At 37.3% G+C, this 27197-nt stretch overlaps 3 protein-coding genes across 4 annotated transcripts; 1 reads left to right on the forward strand and 2 right to left on the reverse strand.

The window, feature by feature from the left end:
• Positions 1–1751: 1751 nt before the first annotated feature.
• On the reverse strand, positions 1752–10263 carry LOC105041746 (uncharacterized). 2 transcript variants are annotated; one of them, XM_010918761.4, is made up of 6 exons: positions 10143–10263; positions 9896–9967; positions 9277–9377; positions 8824–9062; positions 3494–3642; positions 1752–2170 (listed from the first exon to the last, which is right to left on the reverse strand). In XM_010918761.4, the coding sequence occupies exons 2-6, from the start codon at positions 9935–9937 to the stop codon at positions 1928–1930; spliced, it is 774 nt and encodes a 257-aa protein (XP_010917063.1). In that variant the 5' UTR covers positions 9938–9967; positions 10143–10263; the 3' UTR covers positions 1752–1927. The 2 variants fall into 2 exon arrangements, with proteins under 2 accessions (XP_010917063.1, XP_010917062.1); XM_010918760.3 differs by having other exon boundaries at positions 9277–9474; positions 10143–10202.
• LOC105041747 (pentatricopeptide repeat-containing protein At5g39680) lies at positions 10251–14730 on the forward strand. The gene is made up of 2 exons (XM_010918762.4): positions 10251–12675; positions 14155–14730. The coding sequence occupies exon 1, from the start codon at positions 10251–10253 to the stop codon at positions 12486–12488; it is 2238 nt and encodes a 745-aa protein (XP_010917064.1). The 3' UTR covers positions 12489–12675; positions 14155–14730.
• Positions 14731–15997: 1267 nt separating this feature from the next.
• On the reverse strand, positions 15998–16835 carry LOC105041744 (probable calcium-binding protein CML46). The gene has a single exon (XM_010918759.4). The coding sequence runs from the start codon at positions 16654–16656 to the stop codon at positions 16096–16098; it is 561 nt and encodes a 186-aa protein (XP_010917061.1). The 5' UTR covers positions 16657–16835; the 3' UTR covers positions 15998–16095.
• Positions 16836–27197: the final 10362 nt, after the last annotated feature.

A 27197-nucleotide genomic window follows, 5' to 3' on the forward strand; every position in this document is an offset into this window, starting at 1 on the left:
TTGTTATACTAGTAATCTTAGATCAAATCTTGCCTACATTTGGGTTGAAAGGGTCTGGGAGCATTGGTGGATGACTATCACCCACCCCTTTTTTGCTGCCTAAATTTAGCTATAGAACTCTTAAATATTCTCTCAACTTTTGGATGCAGAAATTAGCATATTGTTTTGTTAATAAGCAACTACTAATTTGCCTCGATAATTTTACTTATCGAAATACTATGACGATGGCTACAAATGACAAACCAGTAGGGATGTTCATCTTGCAACCAGCTTTAAGAAACATGAGAATTTTAATCAGCTTAAGTTTAGGCATGTTTGGTTAGATGTAAGTGCTCAGAACTGCATGCGTCTACTTCCAGGAAGTAACTTTGGACCACCCCCACCCCACTCTAATGCAAAGGAGCTTGGCATTTTTCAGAAGAATAAAGGCATGATTTATACTGTCATATCTCACTTGCGAAACCAAACAACCAGAAGTGATAACTAATACCAAAACACCACTTACATCTGATCATTTCCAACTTTGGAGAAGTTTATCCTATGCAGCTCCAATTACCACCACAGAGAACTTGCTTCAAGTTCTTGATCATAACCATCCAATTGTATAATTGTTCAAAGTTGTGGACAGCACTGATCACTGATCCCACTTTTAGCCCTTTAAATGCCAAAAATAAGAATAGCTTCTTTTGTGAAAATGTCCTATCCACAAAGGAAGAAGGGAGCAACACAAAAATGGAAGAGAATCACTGATCACAAGAAGAGGCCTTTATAATAGGAACAAGACAGAGAGACAGAGACAACAGGCTCACCTCATGACTGTGGGAACGCCTGGAGAAAGAAATCAGGCCTGCACAGATTCTCCTAGCCTTTTACATCAAACGGCACACACTTATGAGAGGGAGGGCAAACTGTTTCTGCTCAAGAACAAGAGAATCATGGCAGAAGGCCTATTTCCCTCATCCCCATGAGGCAACATTTTTTAATTGTTTTTTATTTCCTTTTTGGACTCAATAGAGAGAATAAGGGCATAGGATCTTATGCCTAAGGGTACAGACACTAGTAACACTACCCACAAGATGACCATGAGATGATGTGGAAAGGACCCAGGTCAAAGGTCCAGCATTGGCTGTGGTTGGCAAACTTTTCCAGTGACCTTTCGCTCTCTTCCCTGTCATTCTTCATTTCTTTCCATCACATGTAGATTCAAACAACCAATGCCAATAAAGATTGCCAAACTTTACCGTAATTGATCAGATTCTCTTGGGTAATCAAATGTGGGGGTAAATGAAAACTACAGACTAGAATTATGAGCAATACTCAGCTGTTTTATTGGCATCTTCAAACATGTAACAACTTAGGATCTCATCAAAAAGACTCGTCGAAAAGTATTATTTAGATTTTTTGATCTTATATAAGTATCCCAAATATGTCCAATATATAGTTGATATAAGACTAAACACAAACCGTCACATAAGCAGCCTCAAAGGAGTTACCCTAACATTACTTCAAATTGATCAGGTTCGAAACTTGAAAGCCCCGAAATGGACTACAACGTACAGTAGTTTATATCCATTAGGATCTTCTTCAACTTGATTAGATTGATTCATGCACCATTATTTCTTGTCCAATTCCAAGCAACTCCAGATTTATCTGTTAACATTGATTAACATGAAATGTTCTTTTATGCATTTTTATGTACCTATGGAAGTAAAATATGCTGCGATGTTAGTATTGTAATATTTACAATTAAATGCATAAAGAGGTCTGCTGCACAATATGCAGAGCAAAACTTTAAATTAATGAATAGAAAAACAATTAGACACACGATACAATAATTAGGATTCTGAGAAGCAATGGAAAGGCAATTTCTCTGGGAAAAGTAGTCAATCAATTGGGGAAAAAATATGCATCAGCATCTGTTAAAAAATTATACAGGAATAGGTGCCATCTGAAGTTTTTCACACAGAGATGAATATGCCTCCTCCAGCTCCTGCCTGGTCAACAGCTTTGAACCGCAGTGTAATGTACCGGAAGGATCAATTACTCTATCCTGCTGAATGGATTTAACTGAGAAGTGGTTTCCAAGAGCTGCAAGGGTTCTCTCAATGAAAGTTGATCTGGATGGCACATATTCCTTCATTCGACATAAGAACTCAACATGGGGCCTTGCCTGATAGAGAAAGCAGGTAAATTCGCATTAATGCGAGTTTTGGAGTTGTTGTATTAAAAACTTCAAAGATAGTGCTGCTCTTCTTGTTACAAGGTTTTTTTTTTAGTGAATTAAACATCCTAAGTGAAGGATATATAATCAATGCAGGGAAGTTTATTTTAAGTGCAGATACCAAGTTTAGCAACACTTAGATAAGATACGTACTTAATAAATCAATCATTTCATGTTTGTAATTTTGTACAAGTGCAATAACTAACAACAATTGGAAGTTTGTTAAAATAAGAACTCAGTGATATAATTACTAGTGACAGGAGGTTAGATACCAGTGATAACACATCAGCAAATTTCGAAAATGTTAATTGGACAAGCTAGAAGTGCATCATGGAATGCTGTGAACGAAATAGCTCATAAACTGAGTTTTCTTATCTGAAAAGGCCAGGCTTTGAGGTTTGTTTACTGAGTTTATGATCTAAAACTTCAGCAGGAAGACTCTATCTTGCAAGTGACTAGATAATTCATTTAATTTTATGTTCTCCATTGAGCTACTTGCTATTAAGTCCCCAACTGGATACGGCAAAAAAATTGGCCAAGCTCATTAATGGGAACACTTTAATCTGATCATTACACTTCAAACAAATCACCACATCTTGAACTGAAAGCAAAACTCACCACCCGGCATCATTAAAAGAAAAAAGAAGTCTTCTCTTTTAATAATAGAATTTATGCAAAAGAATCAAAGAGTAGAAAATCATCATGAATTGGAATTCAACAATTCATCAAGTTTGTCATGTCCATATATGACACATTGTACCATGTACACGGATACAGAAGCAGTGGTAGCTCACTTATATGCTAACGAGTGGCCTTCGCAGTTTGCATACAAATATGCTCAGTATCTATTACATATTCCATATAATATATTAACACAAAGTGTTGCAAGCCTGTAAACATGTCCTAAATTTCAGAAAAATAAAGGCTGATACCTAAAATCACATATCAAATCCACATCATGTCACCTTTTCATACAAATACTCATACAAAGGGTCATGACATTTGATTTTCGTTTTAAGAAAAAATCAACATATTAGCATGAGACACGGAAAAATAGCAAAACCATAGAACAAAGCCGGATCAATTGCTTTTCTTTTGGTGAGTCAGAAAAATAGCAAGGAAGATGTGCATTATTGATATAGATATGGAGATAGCCGTGATTATGAGGCATTTAGGAAGGACATGTCAAAGCTCAAAAGATTCTTAGTAAGTTCCCATCACATTCTTAATACAAAGTCATAAAAGGATATAGAAAAGAAACAGAAAACATACAGATCGATACTTGGGAGCTCGCGAGGGAAGTTTCAGGTATTCCATATTGTTGATATCATAATCCCATAAAAATGATGTGTGGTGGACCCATCGATTTTTAGTTATGGATTGAGCATTTCCACCAAACTTGTGAGTACTGAATGCATAATCTGAAATTATGTAGGTAAAGAGAATCTGATTAGCAAGCATTGTATTAGATAAATGATAGCAGAATCAATAATGCACATAAAGTTTGGAGTCATGAACTTCTACAGTCCTTGAAGAACTAAAATTACTAGTGAAATATTTATTAATCACTATTAAGCTCACATGTAGTAAAACAAAATTTCTGTAAGACACAGAGCAACAGAAATTTGGAAAAAAGACAGAAGAAATCAATTTAGATGGTTTGGCCATCTGCAGATGGATTTAAAAGAACTATTACTTTTGCGCTTTCCTGCTTCAGGCAATTAGTGATCATGTAGGATATAAAGAAATAAGTGGAAAACTATGAGCTAAGGCCTTGTCAGAATATTCATGTGTAAAGAGCATATGATTGACAATGATGCACTTGCACAAAATTAGTAATGTCATCTCAAACATCACTTTTCTAATGCTATCTATACACATACAAATAAGAGCATATGCACAAAATGAGTGACGCTGATTAACTTGCACAAACTGAATGTATAATGAAAATATCCTTGACCGTTGACAATGATGGAAGTTGTCCACCAAATTTATTCTTCTGCACGTTCTTGCACGCCAACTTAAACTTTGATGCTTCCTAGTATGAGCCACTCATCTTTGCTCCCCATGGACCAAGATGTCCTTCATGCTTCCATGAAGGCACCTAAGCAGCCTTAAAGTCCTCTATTCCAATTACTCTCTCTTTCATCTAAGATTAGAAAGAATCTTAACTTTAGATAGCAGCATTATAGTTGTCCATACAACACTCTCAAGCTCATAAAAGCAGTTTACCTCAAACTGAGATGTGATAGCATGCATGTCTGGATGCACTTTACATGGCCATGATGCATGCTTAATAGCACTATGTGAATAGGTGTCTTAAGCTGCATGTGACAGCTAAGGCCACTGATCATGCAAGCCTATTGATGCATTCCATGGCCCATTTGGCATACATCATCATCTGGATAAGGATCACATCCAGATGTAGCACAAGCATTGCCCTTTCTCAAACCTTCACCGCTTTCTTCAAGCTTGTTTCACAAATTATGGCCATCCATCAACCCAACTCTCAAGAAACACCCACAGAAATTATAATCAGCATGTTCCAATGGGCCTACATGCACCAAGCATTGATTGATGCGACTCTACTATAGTGTATGTTCTTTTATATGAAGCAGCCCCATGAAAAGATGTAGTAGACAGATGACAGTAGTCTGCAATAACCAGGAGATATGATGCAGGTCATCAGAGGGGAGACTTTTATCAGTCCCAAACATTCAATTTGTGTGCCTTTCACCTTCTTTACATGTGCATGTGGGTGCACAAGCAGTGGTATGATTGCATCAGCAATCACAATTTATATAGCAGACTTGAAGACCAAGAAAACTTGCAATATTCATAACTTCCTGCACAAAGCGAGTTCATAAGCATGAAGCATCATATATTCAGAATATTGATCCCATTATATGTTTGTTTTCTCCTCCAAGATAACCTGCTATGCAAAAGGTATTGCTCTACAGCCATTCGAGGTTTCATTCCTGCATTCACTTGTCCCTTGTCTACCAACCAATAGAAAAACTACAGCCATGATTACACAAAGGATTTTAGATCACGAGAAAATATAGCACCAAGTCTTCGCACCATAAAAGAGGGAGATCATTGGGCTCCCAATCATTCTCACTCAAAGGCATCAACTTCGTAACTTCTAACCCTTCCTTTTAACAGGAAGAGTGCTAGGATTTCCTCCAAATAGACAATTTGACGGATTTATTCCCCATCTTTCTTCCCTCTTCTATCTGCACCATATCCTTGCATTAAATTGAGGATATGGCATATAATTTCTAAACTAAGTTCAAGTTCGGATTTTTAGATTTTGTTCATGAACTGTGGTGCAACTTAAAGAGGGTATTTAGTGCAAATTGTAGAAAGAAAGAGCGAGAAATCAAGTAACAAGAATACTAGAGTTATGATAAAAATTAGAGTAGATAACAGTAGTTTTTTATAATATCTCACGAAAGATCATGACAGCATATAATATACATGATTTATTCAAGATGTTCCATAAGGGACTATAGTCAAACCACATAGAAATGAGTATTCCAGCCTAAAGTATCAACTTAACAGAACAATCAATCAAAAGAATATTAATGTAGACTTTGCAATGAACTCAGAAATTTCCATGGTAGACTATATTTAGAGGCTCATGTCAAATGGAAGGTGAGTAGTGTTTTTATTTTTTTTCTTTTTAATTGGAAAAAAGACTGGAACTGAGATTTGTTGTGGCTCTTTGGATTAATTATGCCTTCAAATGAAAACAGCTTCATATGTCAAAAGATAATATCATATTCCTTCATGCGGACTCTTTGCAAGTCTACAGGATTTTGGAGGACTTCTCCTTGGTTGCATGTGCAAAATCTGTGACCAGTAAGGTAGACCACCAACCACCCTGCCATGTAAATTACTTGGCAATTTCCTTTCTTGTATAATATTGCATTGACATCAAGCTGACATAAGGTCATAAAAATATGCTCAAGCATTCTGTAATTTTAATTCTGCTCTATAGAGGACCCATATCTGATGGGAAAAGAATAGGACAATGATGATTGGAAGAAATCAGTAAAGGATATGAAGGTCAATTTAATAAAAGATCACAACTTCAACATTGCTGGGCCAAATGCTCTCCCTCTCTGGAATCAAGCACACATCCATCCTTCCTATTTATCACTACATCATCCATGGTCATTCCGAATCTGCTCCAACAAAGTTGTGAAAAATTGCACATCTCATGCAACCTCCCTTACTGGTGAACAACTGATGATATTACTGTGATCATGGGCCAGATGACAGATAATATGCATTCACAGCATCCATCACAAACTGTCAACTTACAAGGTGGGTATAGAGGGAGGAGAGAATTATCCAAAAGGTTTCTTGTGTATGATTATCCTGCTCAAGGAATCTCAGAGCTGGCAATAGTTAATTTTGTTCTTTAATAAACTTTCCTACGTCAATTGTAGGGGCAATTATTTAGTGGATAATTCATAAAGGACATAACGCTACAATTTACATAGCGGCAACAAATTGTGTGAAGGAGGTTAAACTTGATCTGAAGCTTTATTGGCTTAAATGTTCATCTGTTTTTTTTTTCTGAATTTAAGGAGAGAAACAAGTCCAGTGAGTTATGATTGTGGGCTACTGTTCTATTGCATTTAAGGAGCTTAACGAAATGATGCGATGTGATTACCTATCTTTTTCTAAAAAAGGGAGATAAAAACCCCTCCCCAATTGTAGGAGGCAGAGAAAATATTGCTATATCTTCTTAGATGTCACCAAAAATTACATGCATCTGGACATCAAAACAGGTTTGTTTTAGGGACAGTGATGATCAACAATGATAATGTTCACAAAGAAAGATGAAAAATTTTACATCTACTTTAAAAGGCAGACCTCAATGTGGATAAAATTGATAGTTCATGGTCATGACTAGCTCATACTAGTGTTTCAAATGCTGCCAAAAAATAAATTGCTTCTTGTTCATTTTGTGATAAGTGCTTCAATAGCAGAACAATTATTTAGATTTGAGACTGAGACATGTCTCAAATATCTGATACCTTAAAAGAATGAACAAATTTTAAAGCAACTGAATTACTCCAAAATTTATCACACATCAAAACTCAAAGATAAGAAACATATAACCTGTTAAGCATGGTTTTCGGAATTGTCCCGAACCAAACCGATGGCCAAACGGCCCGAATCGGCCGTGAAAACCGGCACAGAAAAAAAAAAATAGTGAACCGCCCGGTTCAGACCCGAACCAGGCGGTATGGGGACCGAACCGAGCAGTTCGGCCCTGTTTCGGACCGAACTGATCGGTTCGACTGTTTTAAGAGGGGGAAAGACCTGAGAGGAAGCCGAAAGACTTTCTCTCTGTTATTTCGACACAGCAGAGGCATCTTTCATCCCTTTTTCATTCCAAGAATGGTCGAAAAATGCACGATAAAGCTTGATTAGAGGTACATATTCGATCCTAGCTCCCGTTCTTCACCTTCTCTCCTCTTTTTTTTTTTAATTCGTGAAAAATAAAAAACAAGGGGAAACTATGTCAAAATTTTATTTTTTTATTTGATTTTAATATATGTTGTAGATATATGGAAGATCTACACAATGACACTAAAATCATTAATTTTTGTTAAATATATAATTTTTAAAATTAAAAATATATTCTAAGAATAAAAAATTATTTAAAAAATAAAATTCAAAAAAAAACTGTAAAATCAGATTATGAATGAGGGTCTTATAAGCTACTTTCGACATAAATTTGGTGTCGATTGATTAACGTTTTGATGCATCTTGCGCATAGTATTCTAAGCCTAAATTTAAAAAAAAAAAGTATTTTATCGCTCTCCATGGACTAAGAAATTTATATGTAGCATAAATGGTGGGATCCTACATGGGTCTAGGATCAATTTTTTTCATAATTTTTTATTTTTTTAATATAATTATTTTTTAAAAAATAATAAAAAATAATTAAATAATTCAAAAAGTGCCTTAGACTTTGTAGTTCGGATATCGCTAGTTAAAAAGTGATCAAAGAATTGCAAGATCATAAATATACTTAATGAAATTAAAAGAGAAAAAATGCTGCCAACTTGTCAGGGCTATCAATCCAAATATCTGGCCTCTCCTTTAAATTATTTGTTACTTTATATAAAGATGGCATTTTTTTTGGATACTCATTCTTCCTAAAAACACAATTTGGGATCAAAGAATAGTTTTATTAATCAAAATTTCTCAAAAAAATAAAAAAATCATTAAATACTCCTTAAAAAAAATGACGTGCCAGTTTGACCGGCATGCCTGCTGTACCATATGTCGGTACGGTACCGTACCGTATCAGCCAGCGATCGAAATGGCATCCGATACCAGTTCAAAAAATCTTGCTGTCAAGTATCACGAAGGGAAGTACCATGAAGGAAACTCCCGGTTATTGCATATAATTAATAGGAGGACTATATCAAGGAGACTAATGTATAACTTGAAGCAGATAGGCTAAAGTAAAACACCACCCAACAAAATATAAATTCCTAGTCGAAAGAACAGTAATGGTGTCAAATTGTGCAAACCATGCAAATGAAGGAGCTTGAATTTTTCCTTTTACTTACCATTTTCTTGGAGATGGAAATCACCAAACCCATGAAGCACATCCCCATACAACTGGCCTGTCCAAGACATAATAGGGTGAGGATATGGCTGCAGCCCAGGAATAGCATCCTTATTGCAAATAAAAGTGACAAAAATTGTCCCATCATCAACAATGACAGTTCCTCCTCCAGAAAACCTTCTAATCACAGGAACATGATCACGAAGCACGGACTTTAGATCAATAAGTTCTGAAGGTCTCCTGATGTTAAAAATTCCTATCCACAGTCAGTATTTTATTCACAGCTCAAAATATTTCTATGAGATTGTCCAAACAATACATTGAACAAGACTTCAAGAACAAAATTATAACAGTCAAGGCTTGCAACTGTCCCACAAACAAGATTAGACAAGTGAAAAGGTAAAAATAAATAAATAAATAAATAAATAAAGAGCGTAATGAAAGGAGAGATTACCCAGATATCCCCATGACTATATTAGGACGATTTGTTCCATCATTAATAATGCACCAATTATCCGATGAGCTCCTGAGCAGCCTTTCCTCCAAATGCAGCTGCTGTAGAATAGGAACTGCTCTCAATTTAATAAGATTCATCAGGGGAAGACCATCTCTAAATCGATGCAGAATCATCTCCCAACTGAACTAAAGAGTTCTGAAATTGTGTCCCATTTAGTAAAGAGAACAACATTGTTTCTCAAGAAAAGAAAAAAGAAAATCAGAACTTTGGACATAATCTAGAATTAGCTCAACAGTTTCTATCACAAGTTAGGATATTTTCTTTGTACCTACGATACTAGATAATTAATCATGAATTTTTCTTAAAGACTCTTTTTTATTTATAATAGGTAGGAAATCAAATTTTAACCAATTTCTTCTGTCTAGACGACAGCATCTAAACAAAAAGAAGCCTCTTTTGCCTAGAATCAAAGTGCTTCTAAGGTTTTAAGAATCAAAAGACGAGGTTTTAGGATCTAAAAACCATCAAAAGAAATCACCGCTCTCTCTCTCTCTCTCTCTCTCTCTCACGCACACGCACGCACGCACGCACGCAGCAACAACAAAATTAACAGTACCTGCGCCAAGAACAGATCAAATCCACTACAAAAACAGTTCATTCCTCCATGTTTAAGTTTTCCAACATCCTCCTGAGAAATAAAAATTGCCTTTTCTTAGTATCAGGTAACATATTTGGGATCAACTGAAGCAGTAAACCGATCCCAGTAATCCATCCATGAAACCAATCCAGAAGAAAGAGGAGGAAAAAAAGGAGAAGGGGGTGGGGGGGTGGGCGCGGGCGGCAGAGAAAGAGATGTATGTTACCTGAGACTGAGACAACCCTCGCTCCTCCGCTGCCAGGCTCCCTCCGGGTTGGACGGCGACGGACCACGATATATACGAGGGTATTAATTTGCAGTTACCCCCTCATGAATGCGTCTAATGACATATAACTCCATTTATCAAAAGATTAAGATTAGTGGCAACGGGTGTATCCTCTTTTCTTCGGACAGAGCACTTAATGACCAAAGCCGGAGACTTGAATCCATGACAGTCCATAGGCCCTGCGCTAATGGGTTTGCTCTCCTCATCCACAGCATGCCTTCTCCTCTCTTCCAACCCGCGCAAGCCTTTGTTTCTCGGCGGAACAGCTTAGATCTCTTGAAAAGGTTCACGGAGACTAGGAATTTGAATTTGGGAAAGGCCATTAACGCACACCTGATCAGGATGTTCCAACTTGATTTAATCCAGGCGAATTATTTGATTAATCTCTATGTCAAATGTGGTCAGCTTCATCTCGCCCGTAGACTCTTTGACATAATGCCTGAAAGAAATAATGTCTCTGGTAATGCACTAATGGCAGGCTATTTCCATGCTGGGTTTCCATTGGAAGCGCTTGATGTGTTTAAATCAATGGATTTAAGCCAATTGTCGTGTGGCCCAAATGAGTACATGCTCACCACGCTCCTCGCTTCTTGTGCGGAAGTCCGCGCCCTCGAGGAGGGTCAGCAATGCCATGAATATGCGCTGAAGTCTGGATTGGTGTCGCATTCTTATGTCAGGAATGCACTTCTCCACATGTACAGTAAGTGTTCGGGCATGGAAGATGCATTGCAAGTTTTCAGGACCATACCCAGTTTTGATATCTTTGCATTTAATTCCATTATCAATGGATTTTTAGAGCATGGGCAATTGAATTATGCCATGGAAGTAGTGAGTGGTATGGTGAAGGAGGTTGCCTGGTGGGATCATGTCTCATATGTTGCTGTTCTTGGCCTTTGCGCTGATTCAAAAGATTTGAATTTGGGAAGGCAAATTCACAGCCAAATTCTTAGAAGAGGAGTTGAGTTCAGTGTCTTCGTCGGTAGCGCAATCGTGGATATGTATGGGAAATGGGGTGATGTTCAAAGTTCTCGGTGTGCTTTTGATGGGCTGCTGAATAAGAATGTAGTCTCATGGACAGCAGTTATGGCCATCTGTACACAAAATGGATGCTTTGAAGAAGCCCTGAAGTTATTCTTAGAGATGGAAGTAGTTGGTTTTCGGCCTAATGAATTCACCTATGCTGTTGCACTGAATGCCTGCGCAGGTTTGTCGGCTTTGAAGAATGGTGATGCACTGAATGCTCATGCAGAAATATCAGGATATAAGGCACACCTGACTGTTGGTAATGCTTTGATTAACATGTATTCTAAGAGTGGTAGCATTGATGATGCAAAGAGAGTATTCACAAGCATGCCTCACCATGACATTATTTCTTGGAATTCCATCATAACTGCTTACTCTCATCATGGGCTTGCTAATGAAGCTTTGGAAGCTTTCCATAAGATGTTGAAAGAGGAGGTTCCAACGTATGTGACCTTCATTGGGGTTCTATCAGCATGTGGTCACTTGGGTCTAGTAGATGAAGGGTTCTACTATTTGAATCATTTGATGAGGGAAGTAGGAATAAGACCTGGTGTGGAACATTATACTTGTATCATTGGGATGCTGTGTCGTGCTGGTCTACTAGATGAGGCCGATAGATTTATGAGATATACATGTGTTGATTGGGACATCGTTGCATGGAGAACTCTTCTAAGTGCTTGTCAAGTACATAGAAATTATGGTCTTGGTCAGAAAGTTGGTGAGCACATCCTTAAGTTGGATCCTGATGATGTAGGAACAAATATCTTGTTATCTAACATGTATGCTAAAGCACACAGGTGGGATGGCGTTGTAAATATTCGGAAGTTAATGCGAGAAAGAGATATTAAGAAAGAACCTGGAGTCAGCTGGATACAGGTGAGGAATGAGACCCATGTTTTTGCTTCAGAAGACAAGAAACATCCATGGATGAGCCAGATCAATGAGAAAGTAGCTGAACTAATAGCCCAAATAAAGCTAATCGGGTATGTTCCGAACATTGGTAGTGTATTGCATGATGTTGAGGATGAGCAAAAGGAAGAGTACCTTAGATATCATAGTGAGAAGCTAGCTATTGCTTTTGGGCTTATTTGCACACCGCCAGGAGCACCTATCCATGTGATGAAGAACCTTCGTATGTGTGATGATTGCCACATTGCCACAAAACTTATATCAGTTGTCACAAACAGGAAGATAATAGTTAGAGATGCCAACCGCTTCCATTGTTTTGAGAGTGGAATATGCTCTTGTGATGATTACTGGTGATCTGAATGGGGGAAAAAGGACTCTCTCAAAGGATAACAAAAGCAGAAGGTTTGCTACATCAGATTGAAAATGCATGCTCCATTCTTGGAGCTGCTCCTGCACATGCAATCTGTTGATGCTGAAACTCATTTAACTCTCTTTAGTCTTAAGAGCCCATCCAGATTTCCTGGAGAGATTCCTACGATTGGTAAGCTGTGCAAGAATTCTGAATCACAATTAATGCAAATATGTAACATAAATAGCAGCACCATGATTCTTTTTTTTTTTTTGAAATATAGCAGCTCAGAATGAATAATTTTAACTATTTGGTAGGCAATGAACAATTTTTGTGTGCTAATTGATTATTAAAAATATGTGAGAATCTCACAATAGTGCTTTCTCTAGGACTTTCTTATTTGTTTCTTCCTTGATCTAAATTCTGCTGTTTGTAGACAGCCATTCTCAAAATGGGTGTGCCTGCTTGTGTAGACAACTATGAGAAGAGAAGATCTGAAAAACTAGCTCCATTACCAGCTTATAACCTTGATGCATCTGTGCTCTTAAGATCAGGATTTATTTGACTTAGTCTAGTCTAGTAGAAGATTTGCTGTGAAAGGTTTAATGGTGGATATAGTAGTTCTCTTCAGCCAAATTCACATCCTGTAAGTCTATTAACATCCCATATGAAATCAGTAGCTATTCATTTACTTAGATATTACTAATATATATAATATTGCTATGATGTGTCTTGTATCTAGATAATAGACTGCTAAAGGGTCTGTTCTCTCGAGCCTTCAGCAAAGGGGCACAGGCCTAATGCAGGGCCATGTGTGCTATGTCTATGTCTTGTGACTGGCTAATCTAGGGGGTTCAGGGGCAAAGTGCCCTACCCGAATTTTTTAGGTGTTCATACATGGATAGGTTTCGCCTGTCTTAGGGCTTCCAGGGATTACACCTTTGTACTTTGGAGCTTTTGGGCACTTGTGAGATTAAGGGTTTTTGTTTTTGGGTCTTCTCCTCTTTGTGCTTTCTTCATCATTAGTGAGGCTTTTCCCAATCATCTTTGCCTGTGGACGTAGGCCTTTAGCCAAACCACGCAAATCTTTATGTTCTTTTCTATCTCTTTGTTTAGTTTGCTGTCTCTATATTGGAACTCTGCATAACAAATATTGAAATAAAAATGAACTGCATGACTGATTTTGTGGCAATAAGTCTTTTTTTTCTTTGGGCTTTACTCACTTGTGCGGTTGTATTTTTACTAGTAAGTTATGTACATTTAGCTTCTTTTCTCTAAAAGAAAATTCTACATTTGGCTTGTTCTCCAAAAGCTATTTTACTTGATTGTTGGATTGTTCATAGTTGCTATCTGCTTTCAGCACATGGTTCTCCAATAAAAGAAACCTACATTTAGGTTCTGCTGTAGTGTATCTAGTGTTTAGGTTGGAAGGTTCAGTAGTGATGCACACATTTCAGTGATGTTCTTTTGGAAAAGATGGACTTCTTTTTTCACTCCCATTTACGTTCTGTTCTTCTACCTGTTTGAATTTTGACGTAGCTGTTTGATTTCCTGGTGCGAATCACTGTCAGAGCCAGCTGTTCAGCTTCCTATTTAGCAACAAGCTTTTCCACAAGTTTGCTAATTGTATCTGATATATTTTTTATACACCGACTTGTTGTGATCTTCCAGGTTCCAGATTCCAGCTCATCAGTGTACTTCAGAAAGCCTTGCTCAGCTTATCACATGCTGTGTCTCCTACATTATAATCAATAATCAATTTGTGTGAGATCTGTAAACAGTGAACAGAGGGTAACATGAAAAAAAAGCAGATACAAGAAGCAAGTTGACCACTATTTCTTGGCTGAAGGGTTAGCAGAATGATCCTTCTTAAATTTATTATTGTGAAGGGCAATGCAAAGATAGGCCATGGCAACTGGGTTCCAAGTCCTTTTGCCAAATGGCATGGTGTGATTATTTGGCTTGTTGCCATAGAATTAAGCCCTTAATTACGTGGGTCATATATAATACTCCTGCTAGCATCCATTTAATGAAATTTCTTTTTTTTTTATTCTTTCAAAATTTGTATTTTGAAGTGTGGGTTGTTGAATCTGTATTTGTAACAAGGTATGTACCAAAATTCATAAGGAAGGAGATATGATGGTGCATAATCTATAAAATATGCCATTGACTTCTCAAGTTCATGTACTGCAACTCTATGGCTGGTGTACAATCTCAACTATGCAAGCTGTATGTTATATGCTTTCCATCTAAAATATTAACATTTGTTGATTTATTATTCAGTCTGAAGTTCTGTATTTGATATTGATGTTAGTATGGCTAAAATACACTTCTCAAGTTCATGTACTGAAACTATATGGCTGGTGTAGAATCTCAACTATGTAAGCTGTATGAACTATATTACTGGTGCAAAATCACAATTATGCAAGCTGTGCGTTGTAAGGTCTTCATCTAACATATTCACAGCAGTTAATTTATCATTATTCTTAAGTTTTTTATCATTGATATTGATTAGTGTAGCTTTGGAGAGGCTACTGGGCTCTCAGGGCAAGTAACTTGTCTGGGTAGAAGGTAATTTAGGGGTTGTCTGCTCTAGCTTTTACAGCTGTTCTGAGTCTAATTAGTTATGCTAATCTTACTCCATCACAGGAAAAAAGGTAGTGTGACCCTCATGGCAATCATATTACAGAACAAGTATATTACAGTATAGTTTGTATGATTTTATGAATGCATATAAAAGTTTAAATGTTTTTATTTTCACGAGATAAGAACCATTAGTTTCTTGTTGTTCTTAATTAACCATAACTAAGCTTTTAGTTTGAAATTACGACTGTGGTGGCATGAAGTTTTATCAACAGGATCCGAAGCGATTCATTTATGATAATTTATTGAAGTGGGGAAATAAGAAAATAACCACGAACAAGTAATGTCTCAACCTTGTCACTACACAACAACCAACCCATGTAGTCATGGAAATTAGTGTTTCTTACTAACTGGGAAATAAACTTCACCAACATCTAGGATACTAAACCATGACTGATGTATCTGTCGGAGGTGTTGCCATTACCTTTTGAACATGGCCTGACAATGCTCTAGCTTAGATATTATGCAGCTAGAGAAATTTGTGAATGTAATCCTATTTAGGGATTCCAATACTACTAAACTCAGAGATGTCTTCATGAACTTAACTATATAAATTTTTGCTGTTCTAATTTCTCCTGTTTATATTTGTTCATTAAGGACTCATTTTATAATGGATGCAGCTTTGGAACTACATTTAGCATCTAACATCTTTACTTAAGCATATTAATCATAAATATTGCATCATCAGAATGTACAACTTAGTATACACCAAGTGCCACTTACCTCTGTCCATTCCTTTAATAATTAATACCCTGTTATTGGTGAGCCTAATTAATCCAACCGCTTTCACTTTATACGATAGTTAAATAGGCAATATGAGGATTGTGGTAAAACAAAAACAAACCGAATAAAACACACAGCAAAAGAAATGTAACCGAATTGTCTCCATGGATCAAACTTCCATTCGATTTCTCTTTATACAACTTGGATGAACAAAGAGAAGAAAAATGAAAAAAATATATATACACATCAGCAAAAGCTAATCTCCATAAACTTGACAAACTCGTTGAAATCAATCCTCCCATCTTTGTTTTCATCATACACCGCAATCATCCGTTTGCATGAATCGAAGTCTGATCCTTCTCTGAATCCCAGCTTGGAGAGAACTCTCTGCAGCTCAACTGCATCAATGAAACCATCACTGTTCTCATCAAAGACACAGAAGGCCTCCTTAACTTCCTCCAAACTAGGCTCCTCCTCAAATACACCAGAAATCTCATCAGATCCCATGCACTCCAGCTGGTCATCTTCCTGGCTGCAACATAGTCCCATCCTTCTCATAACAATCTCCACATCTTCTCTGCTAAGATATTTGTCCTCTCTAGGCTGACTTGGTGTGTTCTTCACTAGATGATCTTCATGAAATGCTGATGAGAAAGCGAAGAGCTCGACATAGGAATGGAGGAAGGAAAAGTATCTCAGGGAGAACTTCTGAAGTGTCATGATGAACCAGCTGAGTATTCTGTGAAAAAAGACTAGTTCTGCCAAAGAGATGGAGTGATAGAGGTTTCTGGGTGATGCTTTCTCCATTGGTTTCTAGCTAATTGGTAGATGAGGGAGACTTGAGAGATGGAAAAGAAGGAGATGCTCTTGTTTTGGTTTGATGAGAGGAGGGTCATGGAGGTGAAGGTTATATAGAAGGCTATTGTTGCTGTCTGCAGGACAGCCCCAGTTGTCCAGAGAGGAAGGTGCCTAGGGTGGTGCAATGCCCTACAGAGTGATGGCTGGGATTAATAAACAAAAAGAAGTCGCCATGGAGAAAGAGAGAGATGAAGGGGAGTAGGGCCTGGGTTTGAAAGGGCCAGGATCCTAATTTTGTGGGGCTGGTTGGCCCTTGACCCGATGGAAGTTTCCTTGAAAGAGAGGAGCAGGCATGCCTGCTTCTTTGGAATATTTTTATAATGAGTTGTTTACCAACACCTCTTGGTAAACTTAAGCTTGTGCTGTCCTTTCGCTCTTACTAGTTCTAGCTTTGTAGGCCAAGAAACAACAAAATAAATTTAAAACTAAGGATTGTATTTCCTTAAAGAATAGTAGACTTTATTGAATAGGAATTTGGTGGGCAAGCCAAGGTATAGATGCCAATTAGTTCTAGAGTAAAACCTTAATAAGAGTTGGTGAGTAGTTGGCTCAAGCTAACATTGACCATTATGAGAGACTGTCCCAACTTCCACCCATGAACTAACGTCCCTGTTTCATTGAATTATTATTATTGCTAAAGATGTTGGACTGCCCTCAAATCTGGACATAAACATGAGTGTGGGAGACTGGAAGGTGCAACGGCGGCCATGTCGCTCCAAATGGAAGGACTTCACCACGAGGCAAGAAATTGGATGGAAATTGGAGAAAAGTTGATTTGGTATGACGAGGGATGATGCCGTGTAAACAATATTTCCATGTTTTTTCTCAAAACATCTCTATTTGCATGTACTTTTGTATGAGGACGGCTGGTGGAATGGGTCCAAGGAACCAGCTTCAGAACACGTGGTGGAAGTAGAGAAGCAATAGTGATGATAGCGAACTTCTAATTACATGATATTTTTCTCCTGATGGCTGCTTCGCAATTCATTTCCATCAAGTTTCGTTTCTTGTATCGTAAAATGAAATAAGCTGGTTGCCCAGTTTTTATAAAGTGAATAAAAATTTTTAAGATCATTATTAATCGGGCTTGTTACAGTACCATAGCTTGTTACAATAATATAGAAAATATCCTAAGAAAAAGAGGGAGCCTGTAAGCAAAGATGGTATGAGAAACAACGATACGGTAATCTTACATATTTAGTTTAGTACTAGTTTTATGCCCCCACATTGTACCAGAATTCTAGATCATATAATTTATTATTTTTTATATCAATAATTTAATTTAATAATAATTAAGTAAAAAATAATTATTAAATTGATGTTGATAAACATTATATAATATTCTTAAATGAAAGACAATGAATATAAAGCGATGATAATATGAATATACATGATAGTTCATGTCTTCATGATCAATATTCTTAACGTTGTTAATAAATTTTACTTTCAAATATAGTCTCACTACTAGCGGTACATAAAAAATAATAATAATAAATATTTTTTTTATCGAATAAAAATTTTACTATTTGAATATAAATTTCTTAAGCTATCATTTGAAATCTAGTGTGCCTCTCACCTTCTTTCATTTTCTACCAATAGATTTGTATATTGGAAAGTGATAGAAAGTCATTGGAAATAATATTTTGAGATCATATGCTATGTAACTTCCTAGAAAGAATACTTTTTACATCGTTGCTGAGGTATGATGTTGAAAAGTAGTTATATTGATATGGAACCATGGGACTGTCCCTATCTCACCCCAACGTTATGTAATTTTCTAAAAGCAATTGCTGGTTGCATCAAAGCAGATATGCTGAAACATAAAAATTAATAATACTTTATTGTTAGGAGCATATAAATCGAAGCATCCAACAATCTATTTGTGAAACGGTAAAAGCTTGATAAGGTGAACTGTTTATGGAACATGTTTATAAGTAACTGTGCATCAGATTCAAAATTATTGACTTGCAACCCAATGTTTTGACTCCTTGGTACTCCCAATTGTAAAAGCACTGTAGTTTGGAAACATGACAAATTATGATCGCACTGACAGTGAATGCTTAGATCGGATGTGTTGTATAGTATATAAATTTTAATTCTTAAATCCAGAGTTGCCTTGGCATGATGAACCATATTTGCAAACTGAGATATAAAGGGACCATTGGCATGTTAATAAGATTATTAGAAGAATGAAGACTAACACTTAATAGACCTACTTACTTGACGCTTCCTCATCTTCTCTTGCTTCGTTAGCAATGAGTTTGCTTCGATCGCTTGGATGGCCACGATCAACCCCATGTTCTCCCCCGCAAATGCAATCAAGGCACTATAAAAAGCTATGGATTTCGATGGGGTGGAGAGGCACGGGACATGACAGGATGTGATGAAGATATGGCACTCCACCACCACTAGCACCACCTTACAAGCCATGCAGATGCCGTCACCATCATAGGGGAGGTTGACCGCCATTGGAGACGCTTCGACAGAATGAGATAGAGGGTTAAAGTTTAGAGAAGACGAAGAGCAGTGGGATATTAGAAGGAAATGGAGATGGCGGTTTGAAATATTTCTTCCATCTCACCATCTTGTAATTAGTGGCACATAAGTGGACTTCAATGCAGTCCTTTAATAATATAATGTTGTCATTCAATGCTTGAAGGATTGTAAGATAGGATAATCAAGACACATGATTATGATCTAGATGGTATTCATAAATGAGAAGTTACTGCTTACGTGGACAGTTTCAATTACTAATAGAGCTATCAAAATGGGCTTGGCCCATCGGACTGGCCTGCCTAACCTTGAAAATGGGGTGGGCTGGGTTGCCATGTACTAGCCCAAATAACAATCGGGCTTTTTGGCCCACCCCACCTCAGTCCTTGGACTGAGGTGGGTTGGGTCGGGCTAGTCCGGTTGGGTCAATAAAATATTATTTTTTTTAAAAAAAAATCATCTGAATTCTGAAGAAAAGTAGCTGTAGGGCAAATTTTTCATTCTCCATGCCTACACACATCGAGCCACACCACTACCGACGGTGCACCCTCTACCTACGGTGCTTACCAGCCTTCACAGTCTACGCCTCCATGGCACCACCATCAATACCTCACCTCTAGGCTGCAGGCGGTAGGCGCTCGTTCTTCGAATTCGACCATGAGACCACTGTCATTGTCGTGATGGGATATTAAAAGCTACAAGACTACTCTCTGAAATCTTCCAATAGGAAGTCAATTCAATTAAAAATAAAGTGCTAGAAGGTATCTTTTTCCTTTCTCCTTTTATAGTAGCTTTCTTAGATAGAGAATAAAATGATGGAAAATATTTTGTGATGGATATTCCCTAAATCTTGTGAGGTCTTGGTCTTGGATGCACTTTTTGCCTTCAAACGAATAGAAAAGTCATTCTTCCTCCCTTTTTTTTGGGTGTTCTTTTTATGTTAATGAGAGAGTATCTCAACAAGACTACGGTTGGGAACTGTCTCGCTATGCTGGGCACATTTGTCTCATCTCTTTCTTTTATCTCACCCAAATTTTCTTTGGAATCTCTCTCTCTCTCTCTCAAGCTCTCAACCTGGTTTGGACCGTCTGGTCTGAGCTCCCTCTCTCTCAAGCTCTCTTTCTCTCTCTCGAGCTCTCTCTTTTAATCTCTCAAACAAACTCGTCCTGTGCCACTAACAAATCGCACTCTCAGTCAGAGCTCTTGGTCTCTCTTTCTCAATCTCTCTCGAGGTAAATTATCTTCTAATTTATATATGGCTTTATATTTCTCTGTCTCTGGCTCTCTGCTAGTAGCATTGTATCTTGATATTTTGTACTAGTATCATCTTTATAATTTGTATTTTGGTATGTATTCATTATGATTTATGATTTTAATGTAGGATTTTTGAAAAATCATGGAGTCTCAGTCTATGGGTAAGTATATTAATCTGGATGATGAGTCAGAAATTTTAATTAAAATTGAAATTGAATCTAATATTTCTGGATCAATAAATAAGAAGTAAAAAATAGGAAGCTTGAGTATTTGAAAATTTTTTACAAAACTGGTAAAGCAAAAGATGGAATAGAAAGAGCAGCATGTAATGGTTATAAACATGAGTACAAAGTTGGTTCTAAATCTGATGATTCAAACTATGGAACTTCACATTTGCATCATCATTTGTAAAGTTGTAAAATGGTTGAATATCATAATGTGAGGAAAATGATCATTGATCAAGTAGGAAAAATAAGGTCTAAAAGAATAGATCAAATGATTTCTTGTAAAATACTTGCAGAAGCTATCATTAAGCATGACTTGCCTTATAATTTTGTTGAATATGATAAGATTAGAGCTTGGGCAAAGCATGTGAATCCAGATATAGTGATGAATTCTAGGAACACTATTGCAGTTGATGTTCAAAAAATTTATTTGAGAGAGAAAAAAAAAGTTTAAACAAGCCATTGCTAAGATTCCTAATAGAGTGTGTTTGATTTCTGATATATAGGCAGCATGCACTACTGAGGGTTACATTTATTTAACTACTCATTTTATTTATGAAAATTAAAAACTAAACAGTAAAATCTTCAATTTTGCTCATATGGAACCTCCCCACATTGGAGTTGAATTGGCTTCAACTATATTTGATTGTTTGAAAGAATGAGGCATAGAAAAAAAAAAATTTTCTATGACCTTAGATGATGTTTCATCTAATGACAATATGATAGATATTTTGAAAGATCATCTTCGTTTACAAAATAGCTTGTTGTGTGATGGAGAATTTATTCATGCCCGTTATTCTGCTCACATACTGAATCTTATTGTTCAAAAAGGCTTGAAGGTAGCTCGTGAATCCTTGTATAAAATCAAAGAAAGTATCGAATATGTGAAGGGATCAGATGGGAGGATAAAAATATTTCAAGAATGTGTTAAACAAGTGAGTCTTGATGTAGAGATGGGTTTAAGATTAGATGTATCAACCAGATAGAATTCAATATATTTGATGCTTAATAGTACACTTAAATATGAAAAGACTTTTGCTAGTCTCCAGTTGGTTGATAGAAATTTTAAATATTGGCCAACAAATGATGAATGAAGAAGAGAAGAGAAAATATGTAAATTTTTGAAACCATTTTATGAGACTACTAATAAGATCTCTGGCTCATCTTACCCGACTTCCAACTTGTATTTTTTACATGTTTGAAAAATTGAATGTATATTGAATGATAATTTGTATTGTGAAGATGAGGTTATCAAGGACATGGCTCAAAGAATAAAAAGAAAGTTTGATAAATATTGGAAGGAGTATAGTGTAATGCTTATATTTAGAGCTATTTTTGACCCATGCATGAAGCTTGAATTTTTAAAATTTTGTTACTCAAAGATTGATCCTTCTACTACTGAAGAGAAAAGAGATTTTATGAAGATGAAATTGTACAAGCTCTATAAACAATATGTAAGCAAGTCCAATACATCAGTAAATATAAGTGCAAGTGCTTCGCAATCCAATATTTTGCCTAGACCGAGTGGAGGAGCTAAAATCAAGAATACAAATGTTTTGAGCGTAAGTTTTGAACATTCTTTAAAATTTATTGTTTTAAAATTTTATTTTATTTTCAGCTATATGTTATTTAATATCTCATCTTTTTTAGTTTTTTTGTTGTGAATGTGTTTAAAATTTTTAGGAGTTCAAGAAATATGGAAGTGTAACTAAATCTAATACTGGCAAATCGAAATTGAATCTTTATTTGGAAGAATGAACACTTGATTATGACTACTTTAGTGGTTTAGATATACTCAAGTATTGAAGGAATACTACACAATATCCTGAACTTTCAGTTATGGCACATGATGTGCTAAGCATTCCAATTACTACAGCAGTATCTAAATTTACTTTTAGTATGGAAGATCATGTTCTAAACAAGTATAAAAGCTCTCTCCTTTCTAAAAAGATCCAAACTCTTATTTGCACACAAAATTAGTTGCATGGCTTTGTTCCAAATGGTAATTTTTTTTTTGTTTATGTTCTTTGAATTTATTTTAATGTCTTGACTAATGATTGATTTTCAATGGGATTGATTGTCTAATTCTTTTATTATTATTAATTTTAGATAAAGAGGATAGCTTTGAGATTTGTGTCAAAAGCAGATTCAAATATTGTACAGCTTGAGAAAGAGGCAATTGAAGATAATGAAATGTGATTTATGATGGACATTAAATTTTGCATGGTTTAGTGTGATGAATCATGAATTATTGAATTGGTGATGTTTGAAACTTTGAATTTATACTTTATTAATATTTGGGTTAAATTTTTGAATTTTAGATATTTGAATTGATGATATTTCAATTGAGAATATGCAGACTTGTTAGCATACAGTATATGTTAATTTTTTTTATCAGATTATATTTTTTTTCAGATTTTAGTAGACTGATCCGTCCAACCCACGACCCTTAAAGGGCTAGACTAGGTCGGCTCTATGCTGTCTCATTTTTAGCTGGGCCTAGCCTAGTTTAGTCTATCAAATTTTAGGCCTTTGTGAGCTGAGTCAGACTAGATTGATCCATTTTGATAGCTCCAATTGCTAATTAATTTTTTCTCAATTTCTGCTTTCATATATATATATATATATATATATATATATATATATATATATATCAGATCTTAATAAATATAAAATTTTAAATATATAATAAATTATATATAAAAAAAATTATAAAAAATAAATAACAATCATACTGATAGTTGCAAATACAGTGCAGAAAAAAATAATAAATAATAACTATAATAAATATAATTAAAAAAAATGTTAATGAACAGGTTTTGATGTTTAATATTTTTTAAAAAAATATGAAGATACACGAAACTGCTAACTTCATTTTTCTATGTAATAAATTATTATTATTTTTTGATGAAACTATACAATAATTGAAACCCAAAATGTTGAACGATGTCATTATTTTTAATATTTTGATTTTTGATTTTTTAGAATTAGAATCAAAGGACGCTTGGTAACTGTTACGCTCCAAATCCGGGACATAACACGGCAATGCTACCGAGGGATGGACCCACGATAACACGAAGCCAAAATTCATCTTCTTAAATATAATAACAGGTGTATCATAAATAAATATAATAATAAAGTTCAATTCAAATATTTAATTAAACCAAAATTGGTTCAGAGCATCTAAATCCAAAGATGAAATAATCCAAGCCTTAAAATTCATAATGACTACAATCCATAAACATAAACTGAATTTCTAGTGCAAAATTTTCAAGCTTGCTTTGCTGATCCCCAAATCTGGATTCCCTTTCCATCAGTCCTAGCCTTATTTCTCTGTACATGAAAAAGAAAACAAAAAGAATATGAGCTACACCAGCTCAGTAAGTAGACTTCCGCTTTCTTACCGGATCAAGCATAAGTTTTCTATGATAATGCATCATTTAGCAAATAACAATTATTATAAAAATAAATATTTCATAAAGTATATAATAAAACAAGTTATAAACTCATCGTGCATGCATAAATCATGTATATTTCACAATTATAAATCGTAAATCATTTTCATCATGTATTCATGTCATGTTTCAAAATATTGCTCACAGATATTCGTGCTAAGGTCATTATTATACCCATGACAGGGCCATGTTTCTTAATCGACAGAGTTCTTAATTCATGTGCCAACTTTATACCCGCTGGCAGGGCCATGCTTCGTGTGGATGCTAGCTCCGGATGTCGACCTTTCCGAAGGAATTCGTTCATAGCCATCTGAGAGTCTTTTTGAAATCATTATATCTTTTTCTTAAAACATATATATACATAGATGAAAAATAATAAAATTTCATGCTTCATAATCATGCAACTTTTTATAAAATACATTCATGCAAATATGCTTTTTCATATCACATATGCTGATCCTTATTTTATGAATATTGGGTATAAAATACCCACAGCCGAAGTTCTCAACAGGATTAGCCCTTGCGGACTCCGCCCGGACTCCTACGGGAGCCGGGCTCCGCCCACGACTTCGACTCCGAGAGGACTCCGCCCGGACTCCTACGGGAGCCGGGCTCCGCCCATAACTCCAACTTCAAGAGGGACTCTCCGCCCGGACTCCTACGGGAGCCAGGCTTCGTCGTCAACTTCAACTACCGGTAAGCTCCGTCCGGACTCCTACGGGAGCCGGACTTCGTACCTGACTTCAATTGCAGGGGGACTCCGCCCGGACTCCTACGGGAGCCGGGCTTCGCCCACGACTTCGACTCCGAGAGGACTCCGCCCGAACTCCTACGGGAGCCGGGCTCCGCCCACGACTTCGACTCCGAGAGGACTCCACCCGGACTCCTACGGGAGCCGGGCTCCGCCCACGACTTTGACTCCGAGAGGACTCCACCCGGACTCCTACGGGAGCCGGGCTCCGCCCACGACTTCGACTTCGAGAGGACTCCGCCCGGACTCCTACGGGAGCCGGGCTCCGCCCACGACTTCGACTCCGAGAGGACTTCGTCCAGACTCCTATGGGAGCCGGGCTCCATCCTCAACATCAACTGCTGGTACACCTTGTCCGGACTCCTACGGGGGTCGGACTTCGCCTTTGACTTTAATTGCAGGAGGACTTCATCCCGACTCCTACGGGAGCCGAACTTCATCCTCGACTCGACCGACTGCGAGTGGACTTCGTCCAGGCTCCTATGGAAGCCAGACTCCATCTTCTATTCCGACTACGGGAAGACCTCGCCCGGACTCCTACGGAAGCCGGACTCCGTCACCAACTCCAATCGAACTTCGGCCGACGAGTCTGGACCCCCTGGCAGGCCACAATAACGGACAACACTGCTCCACTCTCTGCGGCGGGCCCTAAGCAGCTCCATTACTCCCTGACAGGCCGTATTAACGGTCATGATTCTGATCCACTCCCTGCGGTGGATCCTGTGCGATTCCACCACCCCCAGATGAGTCACGACAGCAGACGTCGCTCCACTCCCCGTAACTGATCCCACGTGGCGAGCCACGGCAATAGCCACGACCCCACTCCACTACTCTCCGCAATAAATTCCTCCTGACTCTAGACGGCCCACGACCAGACGGTTACAGGCGTCACTATCAATATGTTGCCCTCTCCGTCTATAAAAGGAAAACCCCAGATACGTTATTCGATAAGCTCTTAGTTTTTACCTCAAAACTCTACTAAATTCTCCATTCGAGCACTCCATTCTTGTTGAGGCAGAGAACTGACTTGAGCGTCGGAGGATCTTGCCGGAGCAACCCCACCTCCGGTTTAGACTTTCTTTGCAGGTCCCGGCGGCGACCGCGACTCCCTCGACTCCAGCTTCTCCAGCGCAAGCGGATTTTTGCACCAACAATGAAAAATATGACTTCATCAATAAGAGATCATATGCATGAAAATCATGAAGATTTAAAAATAAATAAGGAGTGTAAGATCCACTTACCTCGATCGTCCTGGACCTTTTAATCTACCTTAAAAGAATCGGACAGTCCTATTTAAAATATTAAATCATCAATAAATTTTATTTCATATATTTAATAAAATTACATAAATAAAGAAATGATCGATTTGATGATCAGTCCAATAAATCTCTCCCTTCGGCTCTAAACCGATTTAAGGTCATAGGTCCCTAGGAGTGGAGAAGATGGCCTAATAGGGGATTCACAGGGCTTCTTAGAGAGAGAAAATTTTTTAGAGAGAGAAAGAGTCCAATTCTAGAGAGAGAAAAACTTTAGAGATGGATGAGAGAAACTTCTTTCATGTGTATTATTTTTTTTTTTTTATTATCATTATTATATAAATATATTTTTTTTTCTTTTCTTTTTCTTTTTCTTTTTCCTTTTTCTTTTCTTTTTCCTTTTCTTTTCTTTTTCTTTTTCTTTTCTTTTTCCTTTTCTTTTCTTTTTCTTTTTCTTTTTCCTTTTTCTTTTCTTTTTCCCTTTTATTTTCTTTTTCTTTTTCTTTTCTTTTTCCTTTTCTTTTCTTTTTTCCCGTGGCCTTCTTTGGCCGAAACAGGGGACCTAGAGGTCCCCGTACGTTAGACCGGCCGTTCACGGTCGTACTTTGTCCGACGGTGGCCAACAGCAAAGGGCGACTCTCCCGAGTTCGGAGAGGCCAGAGCCGGCGGTCGACGTGACCGTCGGCGGCTTAAAAATCAGGAAAAGGGAGAGGCCGAATAGGGCTTCCCTTTTTCGACAAAATCCGACGACTCCTGTCGCCGACAGTCATGCCCTCCGGCACGGGAAAGAAGGGATAGAAGGGAGGAAGAGGAGGAGGGACTTACCACAGCCTTCGATGACCCCCATCGGCGTGAAATCGCGGCGAGCACGAGTCGAGGGGCCGCAGCTTCAATCGAAAAAATCGGAGAAGAACTCCAGCGATCGTCGGTGACTGTTGTGTTTTCTCTTAGAGGAGAGGAGGGAGGTTCTTATAGAGCTCATCCTAGGATCTTTTAGTGGCCCTAGGACTCCGATTCCTGATCGAAATCGGAGAAGGGGAAGACTCCGATCGGGAGT

This window comes from Elaeis guineensis, chromosome 3, assembly GCF_000442705.2.
Source record: "Elaeis guineensis isolate ETL-2024a chromosome 3, EG11, whole genome shotgun sequence".
Classification (NCBI taxonomy): Eukaryota; Viridiplantae; Streptophyta; class Magnoliopsida; order Arecales; family Arecaceae; genus Elaeis; species Elaeis guineensis.

Excerpts from the sequence above, each read along its gene's own strand:
- LOC105041747 (XM_010918762.4), top strand. The coding sequence starts at position 10,251 with ATGCGTCTAATGACATATAACTCCATTTATCAAAAGATTAAGATTAGT.
- LOC105041744 (XM_010918759.4), bottom strand. The coding sequence starts at position 16,656 with ATGGAGAAAGCATCACCCAGAAACCTCTATCACTCCATCTCTTTGGCA.
- LOC105041746 (XM_010918760.3), bottom strand. The coding sequence starts at position 9,452 with ATGATTCTGCATCGATTTAGAGATGGTCTTCCCCTGATGAATCTTATT. Across the intron at positions 9,063-9,276 it reads ATAGTCATGGGGATATCTGG|GAGACCTTCAGAACTTATTG; the intron begins GTAATCTCTCCT and ends TTTTAACATCAG. Across the intron at positions 2,171-3,493 it reads GAGCTCCCAAGTATCGATCT|GCAAGGCCCCATGTTGAGTT; the intron begins GTATGTTTTCTG and ends TTTCTCTATCAG.